The sequence below is a fragment of the Solanum stenotomum genome, chromosome 1 (assembly GCF_019186545.1).
Source record: "Solanum stenotomum isolate F172 chromosome 1, ASM1918654v1, whole genome shotgun sequence".
Classification (NCBI taxonomy): domain Eukaryota; kingdom Viridiplantae; phylum Streptophyta; class Magnoliopsida; order Solanales; family Solanaceae; genus Solanum; species Solanum stenotomum.
This window is the reverse complement of record NC_064282.1, coordinates 19,392,772-19,418,120: the sequence shown is the minus strand read 5'-3', so window position 1 is coordinate 19,418,120 and position 25,349 is coordinate 19,392,772. Positions and strand designations below refer to the sequence as shown.

At 28.7% G+C, this 25,349-nt stretch overlaps 2 protein-coding genes across 2 annotated transcripts; one reads left to right on the top strand and one right to left on the bottom strand.

Annotated features, from left to right (window-relative positions):
• Positions 1 to 529: 529 nt before the first annotated feature.
• Positions 530 to 1,045, bottom strand: LOC125875505 (E3 ubiquitin-protein ligase RHA1B-like). The gene has a single exon (XM_049556487.1). The coding sequence runs from the start codon at positions 976 to 978 to the stop codon at positions 544 to 546; it is 435 nt and encodes a 144-aa protein (XP_049412444.1). The 5' UTR covers positions 979 to 1,045; the 3' UTR covers positions 530 to 543.
• A 21,941-nt stretch (positions 1,046 to 22,986) lies between these two features.
• On the top strand, positions 22,987 to 23,659 carry LOC125843851 (RING-H2 finger protein ATL72-like). The gene has a single exon (XM_049523067.1). The coding sequence runs from the start codon at positions 23,015 to 23,017 to the stop codon at positions 23,408 to 23,410; it is 396 nt and encodes a 131-aa protein (XP_049379024.1). The 5' UTR covers positions 22,987 to 23,014; the 3' UTR covers positions 23,411 to 23,659.
• Positions 23,660 to 25,349: the final 1,690 nt, after the last annotated feature.

Here is a 25,349-nt window from a genome sequence, read left to right as displayed (position 1 = left end):
ATATATTCTATAAATCTTTTATTTAAAATCATAAAATTCAAAAATCTTCATTACTTTTTTTAAAAAATGTACCGAATTAAAACCACGGTTCACAGTTTTTTCTTAAGAAGAGTTTTCAATCACTACAGAATCGTATTGTTGGTCAAAAACCACAACCGGATTCTACGTGCTCAAAATAAACCTCCATACCACTACTATCCAGTTTCTCTTCTCCTATTCAATTTTGACTATTAGTAATTAATAGAGAAAATAACATATTTTCTTCGCCTATGAAATAGAAGAAGAAATATTAGGAAGAGAAAAATAACAAATTTTCTTCTTTGAGCAATACGTATAATTCTTCATTTCCTTACCTAATACGTACAGAGACGCGGCTAAAACTAACAATTATACATATATTCCGATCAAAAAGTTCCTTTAAGAAAGGGGGAAAAAAAGACAAATATGCCTAAACTAAACATTCTCGTTAACTTGTGCAAAAGGTTAAAAAAAATTAAAACAAATCTGAATTAGTCGGATCAATGAATACACACTTAATAAAATTCAAAGATGGCCTAAAACAGCAGCCTCGAACAAAACGATCATGAATTCTTCAGCACGAGTATTAATCTTAGCCACAAATTCTTCACAGCGTGAAATAACAAAAGAAATTAGGGTGTTTTGACCTTGTCTCTTCGGAAGTTCATCAGTAACTTGCCTTCTGCAGATTGGGCACGTCCAATTGCACTCTAGCCACGCGTCCACGCACATCGCGTGGAATGCGTGGCCGCACTTGGGCAGTTGTCGACACGTGTCGCCACCGCTCACCTCGTCGAGGCAAACGGCACAGTAACAGTAACCAATTTCCTCGACGATGACGTTGAACGGTGGCGTCAAATAATTGTCGGGACGGAACCAACGGAATTTGATAGTGGAAATTAAGAAAATAGCGGTGGCGGTAGCTGTAAAGGTGGCTAATGGCTCAAAATGAAAATACATGTTTCTCTCTCTATCTACTATTCTATGTTTTGATAAGAACGCCTTATAGGCGACAATACAAAGTTACACGCAAATAAATACAAGTCTAAGTTTTGGATTAATTATTTGCTAGGTCTATCCTGTCCTTTTTTAAAAATAAAATAAAATATCAATATGATATTTTTTTCTTGGTTTTTAGTTATTATCTTATTAATAATAATTATTATAAAACTCATGAACTTCAAAGTTCAAAATATGAGTTGCAAGTGTACTTCCACGTATTTCATACACATAATATTTTCTTTTTTTTTAGTTTGAATATTCCAGATTCACATCAAGTAGGGCCTCATTCAAAAGAGGTAGCCGGGTAGTGCTACTAGTAACAATATTTTTATACTCAAAACTCGAATTTAAAATATCTAATTAAAAAAAAAAGATCTCTTTAAAGTGTGGTATGGGTAAATTCGAAGAGAGCCGACTTGTTATAAGTTGGGCTTTGCTTTGTACAGTTAAAGTTGATAATTAATTCTAGTTTATTTGCCAAAATAAAAATAAAAATATGTACCGTACATAACAATGGATGCATTAGGTATATAGAAGATGCTCTTTTAGAAAGAAACAAAAAACATCATGAAACTTTTTCGTATCGTATTTTAAATATCTTAAAATATTTTCCAACAAACATTTTTTTTTAATTGAACAATTCTAAGCTAATCTTTCTTGTACAATTCTAAGCTAGCCTGTGCTAACCAACACAAGCTAATATAGCAACAACAAAAAATACCTCGACTTTTGACGGCTTTTCGTATATCTCTTCGGTCACTAGTAAATATAGTATGTTTCTGTTGGCAGTGAATAAATTTTCGATTCAGTATTTTGAAAGACTATGTTAGGACTCGCCTCGGGGATCACTTTGGGGCAAGGCAATAGCAAAATATTTCGAAATTTAAGTATGAAGCTTAGTTTTATAAGACTTACGTCCTAAGCGTTCAATTGTACGCCTTAAGCACGTCCAACGCCTAACGCTTAGGGCTTGCCTAACAGATCTTACACAAATTATGTGTTAAATTCTTTAGCTAACATTGTTGACACTCATAACTTTTGAATAAATGAATGATATTTAATAGTTTTTTAATCTATAGAAACAAGAAGATTGAGAGTAACTCAAATAACAAATTGTAATGTCACATCATTACTATTTGGTAATACTGTGAGGTTGATTATACATTACATAACAATTCTTTTTAAAAAACATAGCAAAATTTTGCTTTTTGCACTTATCATTGGTGTCCTTTTGTCATATGTCTCAAAATTATCATATTTTATTTAGCTATTTAAAAGTAATTTTATATTTATTCATAATGGAGTGATGCTTTTATTATAATACTAGTAAGTTTTATTGATTATTTTCTTTTAGGGGGGTAAATTGTATAGTATCATAATAATTTTTTTTTTTAGAAATAATGATTATTTTATTATTAGAAAGTTAAAATATTAGATTATTTATACTTGTATAATCATGACGTTTTATTTTCTACAAGTTTCCTTAATTATATTTGTAATTATTTCAAACTATTGATGTATTTTTATAATTTCGTGTTATTATATTATTATATTATACTGTAAATTAAAATTTTAAAGATCTACAGGACTTACGCCCCATAACTCAAGGCTAACGCCTCGCCCTATGCTAAGTAAAACTCTCCGCCGTTTAAAATATTATTATATTATTATATTATACTGTAAATTAATATTTTAAAGATCTACAGGACTTACGCCCCATGACTCAAGGCTAACGCCTCGCCCTATGCTAAGTAAAACTCTCCTCCGTTTAAAACATTGTTAGGAACTAAGTGTAAAATTAATTACCCATTGATTTCATAAAATGGACAAATATTGTTGGATATCTAAAAATAATATAGTGGACAATTATTATTGGACGGGAGTAATTCTATTAAGTTACCTATTTAGTTCAATGCATCACTTTCCATATGTCAAACTCATTATATATATATTGTACAAGTCAACCGAAATCATTTTCGTTTTTAAAGAATGTGAATTTGGCATTCTTATTTTCACATTAATCTCGATCATGCTCAAAAAATCCTTTTTAAGTCTTCTTCGGAAAATTAATTCGACAAATAAAGCACTAAATTGGCGAACTATTTCATTTTTTCTCTCTTTCTTTCATTACTCTCCATATTACTCTCCAAGACATCATTGACTCTCTCGAATTTTGAACACAAACAAGACAAATTATGGATAAGATGATTCACTTCTTTTCTTTACATTACATAGTACTCATAAAGTTTGTGCGAATAACCCTAGTCCCTAGAGATAAAGCATAAAATTAAATATTCTATCCTTAAAATGGATTGATTTTTAATTTTAATATTTAAATGAGTTGATTTTAATTATCGTTCGTTAGCAACTAAATTTATATTGACATATTTTTCAGAAATTAAAATCATATCAGAATACAATATAAGCGCTATTATATTACGAAATATAAAGTTTTCTTTATATATACGTGTAAATATGAAATTATGCAATTTAAGTGGGGCCCGCATTGCATGTGGCGAAGCTCGTAGCAGCCAAATGAGAATTACTTTGTTTGTGAAAAATGTTGAGTGAGATAATTCACTTACGCAACTATATTTTATTGGTCAGAGACAATACCAGTGACGAATAAGCAGATCAGATTTTATTTTAAAATGTAAAAATAAATAAATTATTGACCCCATTAAATATTATTAGAATTGAAATAAATATCATATCATAATTAAATTTATTTAATTCTTACAAAGTTTCAAATTTATAAAAAAAAAAATGATTTATTTGTGTACTTAACAAATCTTGTTAATGTAATAAATAAATTTTTAACCTGTTCAAACTTAAACAAATTAAATGAATCAAAACAAAGGAATTCATTAGAACTTATCTATTAGATTGCTAAAAAGGAAAAGACGCACACAATAAAAACAAGTACAATAAGTTTAAAATCACAGAAAATATCATAAATGCCCTCATCACCAGACATGAATGGCACTTGTTATATACTGCCTTCCTTTTAATTTATATGACACTTTTTAAATTTTGAGATTCAAATAACTTTATTTTTTATCGTAAATTTTCATAATTTTTTTATGTAGTTATAAATATATAAATTTTATTTAAAAATATTGAAGATTTCATATATAAATCATCGATCAAACTTAAACTGTTTGATTCTCAAAAAATAAAAATATCATATAAATTGAGACACATAATTAATCTTCCATGAGACCTGTTCTAAACCTAACTTTTATATCACTATTCAACTTTTTGAAAGATATGAGAGGCAAACTTTCGCACACGTCGGAGAAGCGAAATATATCAAATCACTATAATGCTTGATTTGTAAGCTAATTTGAATTTTCTAATTTGAAGAATTGAATTTTCGATAGAATGAAGTGAAATAAAAAATAACGACAATACCAAAGTCAATAAAATATATGCTTCATAATAATCTTTTCATGAATTACAGGAAAAATCATTTCCTCCTATGAATAAAGTTAAATTATAATACTAAATTTGATTGATACATAGATTTAAAAAAAAATCTCTTAATCCTCTAAATTATAGGCAAGGGAAAAAAATTAAAAAGAATAAAAATTCAAGTTCGGGGCAAAATTACGCTTTCGATCAAAGTCATCATGAGTTCTTCCGTAAAAGGACTAAAAATCTTCACCATAAAATCTTCACCCCGAGAAATTAGAGAGGACAAAACGGTATTTTCACCTTGCTTCTTAGGTAGATCATCAGTAACTTGCCTTCTGCAAATTGGGCACGTCCAATTGCGCTCTAGCCACGTGTCCACACACTCGACGTGAAAAACATGACCGCATTTCGGCAGTTTCCGGCAAGCCTCACCGCCGAATACATCGTTCAGGCAAACGACGCAGCAATTTTCTTCGCTGTAGTTTTCGTCGACGGTGAACGGCGGCGGTAGGCGGTTGTCCGGGTAGAACCACCGTAATTTGATCCCGCAAATTATGAAAACGGTGGCGGCGGTGATGATTGTGATCGTCGTTATTAATAGCTGAAAATTAAAATCCATTGGATTCTGATCCGGAATTTCCCCAATTGCTATGATTTTAAGAAGAAAGAAATAAAAAGGAGAAGGTAAAGTGGATAAACACAAATGAATGATCTGTCGAATTGGAAATGGAAACTGTGTTTTGACAAAAAAATACACAACGAACTTGACCAGACTGGATGGTTGATTCCTTTATCTTTATTCCTTTTTATATTTTATTTTAGATTTAATAAATTAATTGATCAAAGCGAAATGGATAAGACTAAGCCGGTGAGTAGACTTGTAACTCATTTATATATAGTTCTATTAATTTTTACAAACAGATATTTATTCATACGCATAAGAAAATACTACTATCATTAATTCAAATTAGTACAATCACAATATTGATATCGAAAAAGGATTACGTATTAACAATGGTTCAAAAATATTCATCATTAATGGCATGCATAATTATATAAGCTTTTAGTTAAATTTTAAGCAAATGCGTGACCTTTTTGGATTAAATCACATAAAATTCTAAACCAACCCAAAAAAAGTTCAAATCATCCATAGCTGATAACTCAATCCAGTTAAATCGACAAGAGGGAGTTGCTCAAATAATAAGCACCGTTTACTTTCAATTTTAAAGTTGTGAGTTTAAGTCACCAAAGAAGCAAAAAGATAGAAACTCTTGGGTCAGTGAATAAAAAAGGCTAATGTACTTTAATAATAAAATTATTTATCACTGCCCCATTTGAACTAATTAATTTAAATAATTTGCGTCTTTCTGAAGTTAGCATCGTGCTGTTTGCTTACACAAAGTGTTAGCGTAAAATGAGTTAAAGCATAATTTGAGTATTTCCCGGGACGTGTAGACCATGTTTCATAATTGTATGTGTTAACGTTGTGGCCTGTGCTAGTTATTGGAACAAATTTATTTTGAGCGAGATACAACCAACCAAACTTGTATGAGGATCCATTAACTTTTCGATATGTGGATTGTTGACAAACTGTCAGTTAAGATTGAAAAATGAAATCAAAAGGAGAGAGAATGTAAAGTTTGGATAGAAATTGGAAGAAAATTATAGAGTCCACGTTAAATTCAATTAAATAAACTAAAATATTGTATTGAAAGTGGAACAGTGCAGTAAAAAAAGTAATGAAGGAAATAAGAAGTCATTTGATACGTATTAAAATTATATTAATAAAATTGTCAAATAAGTTGTGCCCACATTGAAGTTTCATTAATTTACTATTTTTAGAAATAAAATATAGTAAAAAACCGTATCCAACAAAATTTAATATAAATTTTGTACGATTTAACAGAAATATAATAGGCAGAAATTTGACTATTTTGCTCAAATTAAAATGAAATCTGTACTATATAATAATATTATTTACTTAACATCATTACAATAAAAACAATACTCTAATAATATGCTCATTAGATCATAAGATACTTTTTAAAATTTTCACTTTGTTACACTTTTCAAGTCTTTTTTTCAATCCATAAACCAAATATCTATTTTTTTAAATAACGTGAGTTTGAAGACAATAAAATATACACAAATCTTATCTTATCTTGTAATATAGAACTATTTTAAAAAGTAACGCGAGTTTAAAGAAAATAGAGTGTAAAAAAATTTTATTTTATCTTATATCTTATAATATAAGAATAATATTTTTTAATAGATATTCAATTCAACACGTTAAATAAATGTGGATATAAAATAGAAAATAAAAATATTGATCAGCTAATAATATGACTTTATGATCCCTTCCTTACCTTTTTTACTGTGCACTTCTCCACTTTCAATATAATATTTTAATTTATTTAATTGAAGTTGATGTGAACCCCACAATTGTCTTGCAACTCTCACTCAAAGTTTATATTCTTTCTCCTTTTGGTTTCATTTTTCTGCCTTAACTGACAGTTTTGGCCCACAATCCACATGCAAAAAGTTAGTGAATCCTCATACAAATTTTGTTGATTGTACCTCGTTTAAAATAAAAAAAATTCCTAGCTATTGTTTACCTCAGCATGATGAAAGAACTATTTATTTATTTTCATTTAGTAGTGTAAATTTAAAATATATTTTGCAATTTTGGGTTCATTTTTTTAAAATTATATTTTGATTGCAATTTTACGTGGATCAATAAATAAAATAAAAATATTATGGTGGTTTAAAATCCGAAAAATCACCTGACAAACACACACGACATGTCGACACATCACATATTAACATCTGGAAAACACATTTTACCCTATGAATTCGCCTTAAATTCGGTCCAATTTAAAGATTATATATATATATATATAGACACTATGTTGGGTATTAATTATCTGAGTTTCTTATCATAAATAATTTTTCCTTTTAGGAAAATGTTTAAAATTTGACTAGCTTTTTTCTTGTAGGAAGAGATTCAAGACTCTATAAAAAGAGGCTTGTTCTTTCTAACTTAATCAGCATTCACAATATAATCTTAGAGTTTTTGAGAGTTTCGGTTATGGGGGTAAATTGTGAACCTTTTTGTATTCCGACTTTCGACTGAATTGGTTAAGGTTATTTCTCTCTATATTTTGTACTCTCATATTTATAGTGGATTGCTCATCTCCTTTGTAGATGTAGGTCGACTGACCGAACCACGTTAAATTTTGTGTCTTTTGTTATATATTTCTCGTTTGTCTTTTTATTCGTGGTCTTTTGAGGTTTGCTTTACTAGCTTCCGCATGATACCTAGTTATTTTCAGTCCTAACACACTACTCACCTCGTCACAAAATATTTGTCATTTTCAATGTAAATTAATATTGTATTAATTTGATATTTTTTATTAAACTTACATATTTTTAAATTATATGAAAAATATTACTTTCTTCATTTCCATTTATTTGTCGTACCTTTTTTTTTTAAATCAATTTCAAAATCAAACATGACAAATATATATTAGGTGAACTACAATTGGTGATTGGTATTTGCCATTACGAGTACTTCTCTTTATAGGCTTGGTTGTATTTGAAATTAAAGATGAATGAGTAACGTGTAGTGGTCCTTTTATATTAAATTAAACACCAATTTTATTGGTATTCTGTTCACCTAATTAACTCATATATACTATTCTAGATCGACAAATAATTTGGAAGGAAATGTAATGTATTCGTCATTTACTCATTTATATTCAAATAGTATTCAAGTCGAACGTTCGACATACAAATGGTATGGTTCATATATTATTATGCATTTTATTTGCCATTGTGTACTGTCGTAAGATTTTTAGTTGAATGCCTAAATTCTATGAGTCCAAAGCTAAAAGGGTTAAAAAAAAAATATTAAAAATTTCAAAAGGGAAATAAAATTCAATTAAGAACCAAAAGGACAACATTTTAACACCTAAATTAACGCTGTTGAAATCAAATTAAACTAGGTAAGGCTTAAATTTCTATATGCCTTGTCAAAGCGCATAGAATTTGAGTCTTCCCTTAAATTATTTTTAAAAAAAAATCATTGCCGTTCTGACTTCTGGGTCCATTTTTTCAGGCGAGAAGGATTTTTCCAAAAACAAAAACCAGCTCATCATCAACTCTGGTAGCCACTAACATTGTTGTTCTGACTTCTGGGTCCATTTTTTTATATGTTAAAACTAATAAATATCATCTCTCTCTAGCACCACCTTAATTTGTTGTGCTTCTCTTTGTGTAGTCCCGAAAACCATAAGGCACCAACATAAAAGTTGAAAATATTAAAGAGATAATATAATCGAGGTAAACGTGAAATAGGGTATTAGAAAATACATGTCCTTGTCAATTGTACGATATAAGAGTCCTCTTAAATGATACAAAGCCACTTTATTAATGATATAAAAAACTATAATATATAATTATAATATTTTTTCATATAATTTTTATTTTATTTAATTTATCAAAATTGATGTCTCGAACAAGAATTGAGAATGCAGTAGTTTATTTATTTATTTAACTAACATAGAGAATCTTAATAACCGAACTATTCGAGCATCTAAAATTAGATGTGTTTCTCCTTATCTTTTTGTCGGCCATTGTTTCAAGATCTGCAAACAAACGAACAAATTAAAAAAAAAACTTTATAATTATAAATAGTAATTTTATTTAGTGTGTCAATTGGGCAAGTGGCTTGACCGTAGAATGTCTTAAAAGAGCCGTAAATGGACGGCAAGGCACATGCTTCATACACTTTCCCAAAGAGACCAAGTCCACGTAAACGAACGGATTAATATGGATTGAGTTAATAAATAAATTATTAATTTATTTAAAATTATTTAGATTGAAATGGATTGAGTTAAAATAAGTTATCTAGTTTTAATTATATTATTTAATCTTTTTTAATTTCTAGAACTTTACAAGTTTCTTTGTTTTGTTACTGTAACTATGTATAACAAATCAAATTAAAACAAAAGATCTTTTAAAAAATTATTTTGGTAAGATTTGTTATAGATTAATTTAGCTACATGTTAGCTTAATTTTTTATGAGCTTAAATATATTAAGTTAATAAATGATGGATCAATATTAATCCAAACTTAAACGAAATTAATTTTACCACCTCTCTGAAGAAAGCTAATATATCGAGAAGAGTACCTGAATCTTCATTAAAAAAAATATTATACTCAAATCAAAATTATTTTTAATGTATAGTTAGTTTATTCTTTGTATCTTGAATCCTCTAGAAATTTCAAGATTCTCCGGCCCACTCATTACTCATTAAGTTGCCGTCTTAATTTGATTAATGTTATCTATCAACACATATCATGGATCTTGATGTGTAAACTGAGTTAATATTTCAAAAGATAACTTAATTTTGAGAATTTATCTAGTAAAATTATTAAATTTTATTTTATATTAATAAAATTACCTAATTTACACTTTTATATTAAAAAAATTATTCAACAAATTAAAGTCGTAAAGAATCTATGGGTAAAAATGCTTCTTTTAATTTTTTAAATTATATTTTTTTACTTTAATAATTTATGTGATTTATTTTGTTTAGTCAATTTAACTAATCTTTGAAACTAAATTGAATAAACTCAATCCAAATAAAATCATGGAGTAACTAACAATTTCACAATATAATATTTGTGCTTGTAGGGTGAAGAAGAAAGTTGAGGAAGATACAAAAATAGAGAAAATTGTCAATTTTGAAAGAAGATAATGTAGAGTCTTACAATAAAATTATTATTATAGTAATTTAATTTTTTTTGTTTTTCTTTTCTATTCTCTATATTTCATTCATGCACTTTATCTCTCAAATCTTTCATTTTCTCCTTAACGAATGAAAATTTATTAAAATAGAGTAGTCTAATGAAATATCATTTCAAATAGCTTGAAAAAGTTAAACCATCCCTTTAACTCTCCTAATTATGAGATTTCTCTTTTTATTTAATTTTCAATAATCTAAAAAATATTCACATAATTAGTCAGTTAAAGAATAAGATAATTGCTCACTAAATAAATTTTAAAAATGGAAAGGCGTAACTCTCCAAAAAAGATATTCTAACATCTATTTAAATTTATTACGTTTCATGATGAACCCATGATTAAAGTTGACAGTAAAAAATTATTGCACTAGCCAAAAAAGATAATTTTTCCTTATTTTCTTATTTATTTTATTAGTTTATAAGAATAAAAGTCACAATTATTATCATTTATTGTCCAAATTTTTCATATTCTTTATTGAAAATCAAAACTCATCCACATATTGATATATGAAATCATTAATATTCACTTTTAACTTCTTCATCTTTATGTAGTGTTTGGATTACATAATTTAGTCAGTTTCTATACAAAATTGATATTTGAGCACTCCTGTGTATTTATTATTTCTATTTTAATGTAAATTTTTTACGAAATATTATTTTTTATGCCTTTCATATGAAAGTTTTGTGTAGATATATAACAAAGAGTTTAAGCTATTAATTTTATCAATTAAACAAATTGATATGCTCATATTTTAAAGTAATAGTTGTGAAAAAAATAAATTATAAGCAAGAAAAATTACATTAACTCTAAATATATATAGTTAAATAAATATATATAAACTTAAATAGTATTATATAAAGGAAACTATTAGTGAAATAACATAAATAATTTAAAACACCCAAAAATGAGATAGCAACGTATATAAAATTGACTCATTAAGAAACATGTCTTTGTATTGTTCCAAGGAAAAATTATAATTCTCTTCTTATTTTTCTTGAAACTAATTTAATTCTATTGTTTTTTCTTTTATTGTTATTTATATATATATATATATATATATATATATATATATATATATATATTAGTATTGCTTTCTTAATTTTTTTATATCAATTAATATAGAAAATATGACCGTGCGAAACGCGTTTTAATTAACTAGTTTTATATAATTTTAAATCTCATAAAAAAATGAGATTTGGAAGAAGGATTGGACAAGAAACTCTGATAAAAATGTTACTTATATATATACTGTGTATGACAGAATTTAACAATTTATGCTTTGCCTGTTTGTACTAATATAGTTGGAGCCCATTACCTGTCTCATTAATTGACAATTTATGGTTGTTTATGGGATATATTATTGGGAAAATTGTATATAAAATAACAAACTATTATTTCGAATTAAATGTTATAACTATAGTTTCATTTAACTGTAATATGTTGCAAACACTTGTCATTCGCCTCCCTCCTCAGAGAATCTCGCTCGCCAATCTCCATGATCTCGCTTTATACAAACACAAATGTATAAATTGCGTTTGTATAAAGCGAGAGAAAACTGTNAGCTTTTGGTTGAAAGCTAACAAGATAGTTACCATGATAGTTGCATTGTGGCTTATTATATATAGAATATACTCTGTCTAAATTTATGACAGAATTTAACAATATATTTCTATTTTCTAGAAATGTGAAGCCCTGGACGATCAAGGGCATTTTTGTCAATTTAATAAAATTCCAAGCTTAATTTAATTGTACATTGTGCATTGAGAGTATTGAACATTCCAGAAAAATCAGCCAAAAGTTATGTAATTCCCAATGTATCCACCATTAAGTTGTGGATTTCCATTGTCACACGTGTACAACTCATTGGGAGGAGTAAAAGAAATCAATGCATAAAACATGGACCCCATTTTTGACTCACTTCAAAAGTCTATACATTCAAGACCACACATTTTTTTAAAAAAATAAATAATTAACTTGAGTTCATATTTATTTTTGAATGTACTTAACACTTTTAATGAGATTTTTTTTCATATTCAAAATTTAAATTCGAGGCCTTTTAATCATTTTCTTTCTTAATGTGGTTCGGTCATGAAAATATAGTTTTTGTTTTATTAAAAAAATGTATAATTAAAGTCGTGTTTGGTTAAATTTTATATAAAAATATAAATATATTTTTCTAAAACGCATAATACATAAATATGTCATTTAATTTGGTTTCATTTGACATCAATGTCCTCCAATTTCGGATGTGCATAATAGACACAAAAAATTGTATAGAATTGAACAAGTAGACACATGTGTCCTACTTGACGTCCTACGCGGCGATATAATTCATGTCCTATGCGACATTCTATGTGGTGTCTTAGTGAATTATGTCTCGTAGGACACGTTTGTCTACTTGTTCAACTTTATATACGTTTAAATGGTAACATGTGCACACTCAATGTTAAATGTCATAGATGTTACGTGAGGTCAAGTTAAAAGACATATTTATATATTATATCTTTTTAAATATGGTCTACATCCCTCATTTTCTAAAAATTACTTGACTAATTTATTCGAGACATACAACCAAATTGCACTAAAAGAGTAATATGTCAAAATAAATAATCGTATAATGTCATAAATTATATTTCATATAAGAACTACGAACATACTATTACAAAAAGAAATCCAATTTACTTTTTAAAAAAATTAAGTTGAATTTGTGTTAAGTTATTGATTTTACAAATAATATTTGATTATTCGAATATGCTTTTTCTAAAAATAAAATAAAATATGAAATATAATTAAAATGGAACCATTTTAAGAAAAATTAATAATTTAGGATAAAATTTGAAAAAAAATATAGTAAAAGTATCAAAAAAGTTTTCAATGTTTTTCAAATTTCAAATATAACTTTAAGTTATGTTTGTAAATTTTATAATCCGGCATTGATTTTCAAATAAATAAAGTGAAATAAAAAAATTATCTATTTATTTGTGTTCATTTATTTTTCATATTTATAAAAAATAAATAATCAAATATAATGTTTATTATCTTAAGAAATAAGATATAATTTAATTTTCTTTTTCATGGTTATACTACTTTAAAGTGAAAAGTGATAACGTGGTTAAGAAAAAGTAGAACACAAATGAGTAAATAAGATTAATTCATTCAAATTGTTTGTTGAATTATTATCATTAGATGAGTAAAAAAAAACATTAGATTTAAATTAACTTTTTAATTTGAATGTGTATGTTTGACATTCTGTTAAAATAATCATTGGATCATATGATATTGTAGTGTTAAAATTAAGACAATTTAAATAAGTTATATTATTTGATAAAAATAATAATATTTTATTATAAAGTGTGATTTTTATTATCATTCTACTATCATTTTTATTAGAAAAATATTGATGACAAGTTTTGTTTTCAAAAAACTAATTAAATACTTACAATACATTGAGGCCGCTCAGATACTTATAAAGTGTGATAATTAATTTCATAGTTTTGATATGAAATTACAATTTATCCCTAATAAGTTTCTAATTACATTAATCCCTTAAGAATTAAAAAAATTGGATACAATAATTGAAGCTCGGATACATTAATATGTAGCTCAAATACATTAAATATTGTCTCAGATACATTAAAAACTAGCTTGGATACATATTATGTAGCTCAGATACATTAAATACTGGCTCAGATACATTAAAAACTAGCTCGAATACATAATATGTAGCTCGGATACATTAAATACTGGCTCGGATACATTAATATGTAACTCAGATATATTAAAATGCAGCTCGAATACATTAAACAAAATAAGGGATTTTGAAAATTTTAAAAAGTTATAGGGAATAATGGAAATAAGTGAAACAAAAGGTGTGTATTTCTGTAATTTGTCCATAAGATTGTAAATTGTAACATTGGGCCCGTTAACGGGCCTTTTCATATCTAGTTTTTCAATAAAGAGATAGTAGTTGACAATGATCGGACAAGAAAACCTCAACCAACTGTTTGGAAAAATTTTATGGTGGGAGAGGCACAAATAGGTGAAATAGTCTGGTAGACCCTTATACTTGTATTTGTTTGCATTATGGATCCTTCTGCTTACCCTTTTGTCATCTGAACCCGTGAACTCATCCAAACACAACATTTTAAACACAATTTTTTATGTGACATCCTATGTGGAAAGACTCCACATGGAGAGTGAGATAAAACACAAAACAAGAGCGTGAGACACCTTAAAAAGGCAGTAACAGTCAGATTTTTACCTTTAAAGACCATCTCTTCTTCTTTATTTTCACTCAACACCATTGTTGGACAAATTTGAGCTTTTTCTTTTCTTTTTCTCGATCTTGTCTCTTCAAATTTCTTCTCTTTTATTTTTTTCCTTCGATTTACTCATCTCTTTTTTTGTGTGTGATTCTATTGTATTTTTGTTGGTTTGATTTTGTTGGTCTCCAAAATGACAATTCGAGGTAGTCAACCTAATCTCGACAAAAGTATTTAGCTAATTGCATGACTCAAATAAGACTAATATAAAGTACATGATGACAACTTTATCATTTCTCCAAAGCATTGATTAAACCCTATTTTATCAATAAATAAATAAATAATTACTAGAAAAAGAAAGTAGCCAAAAAAGAAAACAAGAATGGTCGGTGGCTCCCTTCTTCATCTGTCAAAGACTCAATTTTTTTCATCATTTTAATATCTTCTTCTTCCATATATAGTTTCTCTCTCTACACCTCTGTTTCCATAAAAATATATAAATTTATTTGAATTTCTTCTTCTTTTTGTTCTTCATTTCCGTATATATATATTGTCTCTCTGTATATCTGCAAAAAAAAGAATATCAAAAAATTAAAAAAATAATTACAGTACAATCATTTTCCAGGCAAAGAGAGAAAAGGGGAGGTCCAAAATATGCAATCTTGGAACCCCATTACTCCAATTATTCACTTCCTTTTTGGTGTACCCGTTTTTTCATATTTGACCAGCTTTGCATAACCCTTTTTTCTTCTGTGTTTTAAATACCCTTTTGATTTTTCTTCTCTGTAGAGGGAGAGTTTTGCTGCATAGATCTTTGTAGAGGAGGAAAAGTGTGTTTTCTTAATCATTTTGAGGGTTTTTGATCATTTGGAGTTTTTTTATTGTCCTTGCCCAGATCTTGTTTTCGGGAATCGATGTGATGTGTTTATTTTGATCTAATTGTTTTGTTGTTGTTGTTTTTGAATAATCTGATGAGTAAAGATCTTCAGGGTTTTTTTGGAAACAATGACTATTCTTTTAGACGTACGTGGACTATAATATTCATACGTGATTTTTTTTTTGTTTTTGCCGACGTGTACGTGTTTGTGCAACACGCATCATACCACATCAAAAATTGTGTTTAAAATGTTTTGTTTGGATGGGTTCAGGGGTCTAGATGACAAAATGGTAAGTAAAAAGGTCCAGAATACAAACAGATTCAAGTATAAGGGTCCACCAGACTATTTCGCCGCACAAATATGACTTGGTATGTGAGGCATTATTTTTGAATTAAAAAATACATGGGTCCAATCTCTCTTATCCTTCTCATTCTATGTTGTTATTTCTCTCTCCTACCTTTACTTCTCACCCCTCCTTATTGTCACTTCTTTCCTTTCACCTTTTTATTTTTTATTTTTTATTTTTCTAATTCTTTGTCTAATTTTTAATTAGTTTTTTCAATGGTTAATTTTATTTATCCAATTTTCTTATATCATTTTATATTTATATATGTTCTCCATTTGATAAATATCACGCTGATTATTTTTTCTAAAGAAAATATGGGAAGAAATTGCAAAATAAAAATTAGAATTTTCATCTATTATGAAATGAGCGTCTAGATAGTTAATCAATTAAGCTATTAAAATCGTTTATTTGATATATATACATTTGATTGGTTAGTTTTTTTTTCACTGTCAAACAACAACAAATCTATAAAATCAAGTTTTTTAGTTTTCTCAGTTTTTTTTAAGTTCCATTTGAAACATGTTGCACTGAAATTAAATTAATTTTTATGAAATATGACGCAAATGTCACACTATTTCATACATTTATATCTACTTCAATTTATTATAAATAACTATATATATACTATCATCTTTAACGCATAAAAAAGGAAAACAATATTTTGTATATACAAATATTAATATATATAATACATTTTCCCTTTTTGTGGCATTATGGTTGATAGTGTTTTATATAACGATTTACAATGAGTTATATTAAATAAATAATAATGGTACAAAATAGTATGATATTTACATTATATTTCATAAAAATAAAATTCATTTTATTCTAAAATGTTTCAAATCAAGACAAATGTAACATCCCAACTTTTCAAAACGTCTAAATGAACTCGTATCTTTGTGGAAAGACAAGGAGGGTGGGTAATAAATTAAGAATGATGTTGTATTATATATTTCAAGTGTTCAAGGGTTGTATCTCAAGCTTTGAAGTTAAGTATGTGGCAAAATAAAATTTGGCGAAAGTTATCGTAAGTTGCTTTTTAAAGATTTCTCTGAAATTTGGGTCAAATGTCTTGGATGTTTTCTCCCAATATAGAAATAGTTGGAAGGCCTTTGACCCATTAAATCTAAGGCCTACGAGTCTAGTTTGCAAAGCACAAAACCCTGTGTCCAACCGACATCAGAGTAAAAAGTTATGAGCGTTTTACTACGGACTGCCGGGGCAGAATTCAGGTCGGGTAAAAAATGTGGTATGTCGGCTTACTCAACGTTTTAAGCTATGAAAACATTTCTTTTCACTTCCAAACCAGAGAGAAAGCTTAAGAGAGGGTTCCTATGGAGTTCTTGCATGATGAAGGCTAGTTTTTGACGATTTTTATCATTAAATGTTGCCCATGTGCCTAGAAACGTGATCTCTACATGTGGTAATCATTTTTCCCTTCTATTAGTTGCGTTTGGAGCTGGTTTTTGAAGATATATATTTGTAGTTATTAATGTTTCTTCAAGGTTTAACTTGGTTAACTAAGATAATCATCTCGGGACTCTTTTATGATTGTTTTTATGAATTTCTATGAATGTTTCGACAAGTTGGGGAAATATGACAAATCTGTCAATTTAAGATTAATTATGAACTGTTTATAGGTGCGTACCAGTTGTGTATATATAGTGTTTGTGAAGCTTAGGACATAAGGAACAACTTTTGCGAAGGAACTACAGTCTTTCGAGCGTTCATTGGAAAGGTATGTTAAGGTTATTCCCTTCGTTCGACATGTTTCCTTAGATGTAGTTAGCGTTGGTGATCTTGTAGATGTAATTGTGAGTGGTTGGATGATTGAGTGGTTATAAAACCTCATTTTAGGGACTCATAATCAGATAAGAACGACCCTATGTTAAGAACGACTTGGAGATTATTCATATATATTGTTTATCGCTAAATTGCTCGCCTTTAGCCTATTCAATTATTTGTTGTCGCCCTTGGGGATATTGTGGCTAGTTGTTGAGCTATGAACTGCCTATGGAGGATATGATGTTGTCTAATAGGACTATGTTATTTCCAAAGAGGGCTATGTGTTGCCCACGGGGTTATATTGATGCCAAAGAGTGTTATGTGTTGCCTACGGGGCTATTTTGACGCCAAAGAGGGCTATGTGTTGCCTACAAGGCTATGTTGATGCAAAAGAGGGCTATGTGCAGCCCATAGAGCTATGATGTTGCCTAAGAGGGCTATGTGCTACCTACGGGGCTATATTGTTGCCAAAAAAGGCTATGTGACTTCTTACAAAGACAAGGGGCTACCGATAGGGGTATGTAGATTGATTTGACACCTTTTCGGCTTATGGTAGCCTAGGTAGGTGGTATGTTGTTTGTACCTACCGAGCTTATAGGGGCTTGGTTAGGTTGATGTGTGATCATTTTTCTATTTTTAAATTTAGTAGTGGGTTAGCTTGCTTATCTAAAATTTTGATTTCCTTATGTGATTGCTTTTGGTATATTATGATGCTTGCTCATTTAGTCTATAGCCTTTCATACTTTGTACATTATTTTGTACTGACGCCCCATTGCATTGGGGGTGTTGCGTTCATGCATGCAGGTCCCGAGACGACCCAATAGACCTCCTCAGCAGCAGGATTGACTTCTATCCGATTGGTTATCCCCTTTCCTCCGGAGCTGCCAGAGTTGGGAGGTTTGTTAGCTTTTGTTGTATATATCTTTTTTGGTCGGCTGGGGCCCTGTCCCGCCAATTTTTACTACTCTTAGAGGCTTGCAGACTATTGTGTGGGGTGTATAGCTACGTTATGGCCATACTGGCCTAGTTTGTTGGTTTGCTAAAACTTGTGAGCTGTTTGATGTATTGTCTTGATATATTTGCTTTCAGATTTGGTATAGATATCATGGTGGGCTCGACGGCCCAATCAGGACTTCTGTGCTAGTTGGCTATTTATTTATATGATCTCCTGGGAATAGTTGTTTCTTTTATAGATCGGTTGACATGGGCTTTGCCGACTGAGGGCTTAGTTTTAAGCCGACATATACTTGTTTGTTTTCTTGATTGCGTGTGGCTGTCATGCGCTAGTAGCAAATGGTTCAGCAGGGTCGGCTCGCGCCTGAGTTTTGACATTAGGAGCCAGTTACGCTCCTCGAATTTGGTGCGTGACAATAATTTTTTTTAAGAAAATCGAAAAACCTAATTTCATTAATTTGGTATGGTTTATTAATAAAAAAATTGATGAAATAATTCAATTTGATAAGTGAAAAATTAATCAATCATGCTTAAATGCATGCACCAAATGAGGGATATTAATAGTTTAGTTGATTGACTATCTAGACTTTTATTTCGTAGATGAAGGTTTTATCCTTCATTTTGTAATTTTCTCCACCATTTTTTATTCTCATATTTTTATGTAATTTAAAAAATTTAAAAATAATATATTTGTTAATTATCAAATATGAAAAAAATAAAAATATACGAATGATATAAAAAAAATTGAATAAATAAAATTCATAACTTAAAATTGTTCTGAAATATTAGAGGAAAGAAGAATAAAATAATTTTTTTATAAAGAAAAGAAATGGACAAGTGAACGAATGTGGAGTAAAATGTATGGGAAAAAGAATAACAATTTAAAATAAAACAAATAGGACCCACATAATGTTTTATTCATAAATTAAGTAAGACAGGAGAGAGAAACAACAATATTGAATAGGAAAGGTGGGACCTATGTATTTTTTTAATTAAAAAAGAATGCCTCACATACCAAAGTCATATTGTGCCACTCCCACCATAAAATTTTTCAACTGTTTGTACTAATATAGTCGGAGCCCATTACCTGTCTCATTAATTGACAATTGATGGTTGTTTACAGAGTATAATATCTGTATAACTTAGATAAATTTCATATTATAACGAGTAAATTGCATTTTATTCTTATTTTTTTTAGTTACAATAATTTCTTAAAATGTGTACCTTTCGAATACATAAGTCACCATTCGGATACATTAATTTACCATTTGGATACATTAATTTTAATACAAGAAGAATCCTTCTGTTGCGCTAAAAAGGAAATAATATCTGAAAATCTAATTAAATCCCATAAATTACGCTTAGGTTTCTTCTTACTCTCAATCAGAACGATGAAAAATCCAGAACGAAGATATTCAAAATTTCAAATTGCTCCAATGAATACCCAAAATCCCACGTCTTGTCTTCACCTACTTTTTACTACACTAATTATAATCACATTTTATTTCTAATACTTTTTCTTTTCAATTACAGAACCTCCATTGATATTGTATTATTGTTCATCAAGATTCATCTTTTCTGGGGGAGAATTCAATTCATTTTTTTTCCAGCTAAACCCCATTTCCCCGTTTTTTCTAAACATGGGGTTCTTTTTTTGGAATTTGAGATGTTATTCTGAGTAGTGACTAATGTGAAATTTATAGTTAATCAACATCCTTTTGTATTTTTTTGCTTTTATCTGTTTAAAGATCAGATTTTTAGTTCAGTGATTTAAGAATCTTGGATCTTTATCTGAATTTGAGATTCAAAGGTTGATATGTTTTGTTTTCAGTCATTGCAACTGAATTAGAGATCCATGAGTTGAGGAAAAATTTGAAAATCTTATACATCGTTGACGTGAAGAAACAAGAGTTTGGAGTTTCAATGTCCTGTTATGCATTGATACAACAAACAACAAGGCTGAAGAGATGTATAGCTTTGATGGATCATTCATACCTTTTATAATGTTATGTAATCATTTTTTGAATTTCGTTTTCAAGATGGATAGATTATCAATATATAACTATTTATGTATCTTGCTTAAATTTATAAGTGTTGTATTTCTACTAGATACATTAAATAAAAAATTGTTACCCATTAGTTGTTAGGATTGAGATCGATACATTCTGTTTGGTAATTGTAATGTATCAGATACATTTAATATAAATTCAAATTTATGTATCATGCCTAAAAAAATAATACATGATACATTATTATTTATGTAACTTATTTTGTTTGAGAATCGAATCCATATGTATCAGAAATTTGTAGATGAAAAGGCTGATACATGATAATGATACATTTGGTAGAATTTTTGTATCAAGTATCAATGCTAATTAAGGTTATGTATAAAAACTAATATTTGAACATGATAGTGCATGCTAGAATTGTAATGTATCATAATGTTGAAAAGAAGACAATATACGTTAGTTTAATAAACAAAACCAACTAGATACATTAAAAATCTGAACATATATGAATCAGAAAAGATGAACCACCAAAAAATAAAAATAATAGTCAACAATCTAATCAACGGAAAGCAACAAAGATGTATCCTTCTCGGACTAATTGGGTATGCCCAATACTAAAGATCGAACCAACGGAATTAAGTGTATCAAGACCACCATTATAAATTGTTAGAACAATTCCAAATGCACTCCAAGATGAATTTTTTGCATTAGCAGCGTTTTCCACCCCTCTTCCAGTAAAGAAATCGGGAGTAACAAATTCAATAATTCTTTAAGATGAAAAAACTTTAAAAAAAAGATTAAAAGAAATTGAAAATTGAAGTGATGGAAAGAAATCTACATCTTCAATAACTTGAAATCATTAATTGGAAAGAGAAAAGATTTGAAACTCAGAAATGGATTAATGTAGGAAACTGTAGAGAGATTTGTGGCTTGAAAAAAATAATCATGGGTATAAGATTTCAAATTAATGTATCCGGAGAAGGGAATGATGGGAGCAAAAGAGGGGGTTCTTTGATATTTTTTGAAATGGTAGGGAAAATAAAAAAAAAATATGATAATAAATGATGTGTAGTTAGGTAATTTTTCCATAATATATCCCTCGGACATTTTTCAGAATTTGAAATTCAAATTCAGTAAAATCTCACAAAATTAATACTCGTTTATTAATAGTTTCTAAGATTATAATTTCCTTCGATCTCGACTTGAGACAATGGAAAAAATCACTAATTTCGATAAAATGATAAGATAATATATTTTTAAAAGACCCCTATATAAATATATGGTCTCATTAATATTGTAAATTAATAATTCTTTAAAAGTACAAATATATATCTAAGAAAATTTAGTGAAATATGATATTATTATGTTATGTTTATTGTTAAAATTTAAATCTAGTTGATTATAATTGGGATATTAATTAGTCTTTGAATTACTTATCTCATCATATTTATCATAATAATAAAATAAGTTTCTCATACACATGAAATAACTTATTTCAGAATAATTAATTTCTAATAATTTATTTGGGATAACTTATCCCACCATTTATATGATAGTGATGGGATAAGTTATCCCATGAAAGCTAACCCAAGGATAATTAATCCTGGAATAACTTGTTCCCAACCAAACTTGTCCCATGATAGATTCCACCTTATTTTGGTTGGGAATTAGTTATCCTGGGATAATTTATCCCACCATGTTTATGAGATAACTTTTTCCATCATTATGGTACAAGTTATCCCAAACATGACAACCAAACAAGACACAATTTTTTTATCCAATCACTATTTTCTTATCCCATGATTATTTATTTTTGGCCCTCACATCAAACGACTCCTAAATTAATTATTTGATTGCCAAAAATAAGAAGGATTCTTTTACTGCTTCTTGTCCTTAATATTTTCACCTCGTTCTCCACCAACACCAATGAAGCATTAGAGACATTCATCAATGGTGACTTTTTACTCTTTTAAAAAAATAAAAATCTAAATTAAGTAATCTCATAAAAAATTATTCATAACTTATTAAGTCTTCTTCGCAACATAAAAAGTTTTTTGAATAGGTGCTTTTGTTGCTTTAGATTGTGTTTTCTCATGTTTGTTCATTCAATCAACAATACAAAAATTAATTGAAAACAAACTTTGATCCATATATCATCATGTGTACTTCAATTTATTTAAATAATACTCAAAGTTGATAGTATCAAAAATATTTGAATGTTATTTCAAAAAATAAATCTTAGATCTATAAGAATGTGTTTTAAAAAATAATAAAAAAAAAACGCCGAGAAATCATTAATCTTTAAATGTGAAAATATTATAATTAAATTAAAAATAATATTTTTTTCTAAAAATGAACTGACAGTATAATTTTTTTTTTGTCCACCGTGAATGGATAGTAGTTAATCTCTTTAAAAAATTAGAGATACTTCAACGTTTTTTTTAATGTGTTTTCTCTATCTTAGGACCTCAATAATGTATTTACCCACTTGACAATTTACGCAGCGTTTTGGACGTTTCCTTTCAGGAGAGGCTATGGATTTTCAATTTGAGGTATTGCTAGCTGCCACAACCACCGATTTATTGATTTGCGGCATCGAATTCCGGTGGTTCTGCCACCCCGACAATCAGCTACCACCGCCGTTCACCGACGAAGGAAGATACTGCGCCGTGTGCCTCTACGACGTTATTAGCGGCGAGAATTGCCGGAAACTGCCGAAATGCGGGCACGTATTCCACGTGGAGTGCGTGGACTCGTGGCTACAACGCAATCGGACATGCCCACTCTGCAGAAGGCAAGTTACTGATGAGGGAAGGGGTGAAACCGTAATTTCATGGGCGGAGGATTTTATTTTGGAAAAGATTTATAATCCTATTACTGAGATGGTCACAATACTTGTGTGCGGCGGTATGTCTCTTGCTCATCCATGAATCTATTTATCTTTTTCGGGTCGGTGAAGGGAATTGAACTCTGGATGATTTCTATTGATTTAATCTCCTTTTTTCTTGGATCCAATCTAGCTTTCTCTTAATTAAGCCATTGTACCAAATTTAGCCATGATGAATTGTATTGATATTAATTATCATAGTGAAATTTTGTATAGTGAATTGGATGGAGGAGATGTTTCGTTTTTCCATTCTTGAATTGATTGTGTAAGTTTGTTCAAGGAAAGATTATACCCTCCCAGATCTCACTCACTGAGTATGTTATTTTTGTTGGTTTATATCGAGAAGATTATCAAAATGGTCCTTCATGTGATGTATAGGAATGGTCTGGGCGATTTTGATGCTGCAAATTGTATCATGGATGAGATCTTGGACTCTAATGGAAATATACATGTTAGTTATGTCGGTGATGAAGAAAAATAAAAACTGAACGGACAGAGGTAGAAAATTATAAATTACAAACATTTTTTAGAAATTTGAAGAAACTTTTGTATATAAGTGAGGATTTTTACAGTAAATAGAAGAATAAATCAGTTTCCAGGAAAAATGGCCCAAGAAAGAAGATGGAGAAAGAGGGAGGAAGAAAGGTCCACACAGTGTGGGACCCACATGACATTATTTTTTTATATTTTTCAATTAGTTTTTAGGAATATAAAGGAGTACTATTTGACGAAAATAATCAACTCTTATACATACAGGATTAATTTTTATCATTTTCTCTTGGTATTTCTTGTCAAACTAATTGATGATTTGAAATTTGAAATTTAATTTCTAGCCAGGGTAAAATAAAGTGAGAGGGTATATGTTATTGGTGAAGAATGAAGTGAAAATGAAGCTTTTGGGTTGAATGTCTTATTTCTTTTGGATAGAAAATAAATTACCATCATAAATAAAATACGAAAGAAACATGTTTTTATTGATAAATAGTGTGGGTATACAATTCTATTTCTCCTTTGATACTTTTCTCATGATAGAGATAAGAGCTCTCCATGATTCAAGAAGCATTAGTGGGGTATTTTTCGAACTAGGATGATTTGAATTTAATCTCTTTATGAATATTTCATGAATTTATGAAATGTTCGAGATGCCTTTTTAAGTAAATTTAATATCCTATATATAGACATAAACTAGAGTTTAGAATTAGAATAGCCTCAAAAAAATCTAATTGAAATTGAATATTTGTAAAGTTTCCACTAGAATTGAATAGTATGAAATACTGAGAATGAAGCTACATATTTTTATGGGTACAGTGAAGTAAGTATGAAATAATAATTTAAAAGATGAATGTTTAAGGCAGATATTTCCTTAGTACTCTCTTCCTATAGTTCCAACAAAGCTGTATTCTATGGTCCAAATTATCTTTGCCACCTTCCTGCAAATGACATTTTAAAATGCTCTAAGTTTTTTTTTTTTTTTTTTTTAAGTTCTATAAAAAATTTTATTGGAGATTTTCATTAATTTTTTTTACCTAAACTACAAAATATGGCAAACATCAATATACATTAAACATAAATAGCTACAGTTTTTTTTTATTTTTTATGTTATATGGATATAATTACACAATAAATAGCAAAGTTAATTATATATAAATAAATAGGAAATTATTAAATATTAAATAGGAAAGTTATTATTACACACATAATTAGTTATGCTAGGCACGTTTTATGTGATTGGTCCCCATATTTACCCTCATTAATACTTTCTCTTTCATCAATATCTCTTTATCACAAATTTTCTATATTTCCCCCACAAATTCTTTCCCATTTAAGATTCTTTTACACAACTCTAGGATCATTTTTTGTGATTTGAATTCATCATCTTCTTCGGTGACCTCTCATTTCTCCGATGGTTGTTTAGAGCTTTTGTCTTTTTTATTGTATTTTGTCTTTGCTATCTTGTTACATTTGGTTTTTTTTTTTTTTTT

What these genes read in the sequence shown, in the direction of transcription:
- LOC125875505 (XM_049556487.1), bottom strand. Translation starts at nt 978, where the DNA reads ATGTATTTTCATTTTGAGCCATTAGCCACCTTTACAGCTACCGCCACC.
- LOC125843851 (XM_049523067.1), top strand. Translation starts at nt 23,015, where the DNA reads ATGGATTTTCAATTTGAGGTATTGCTAGCTGCCACAACCACCGATTTA.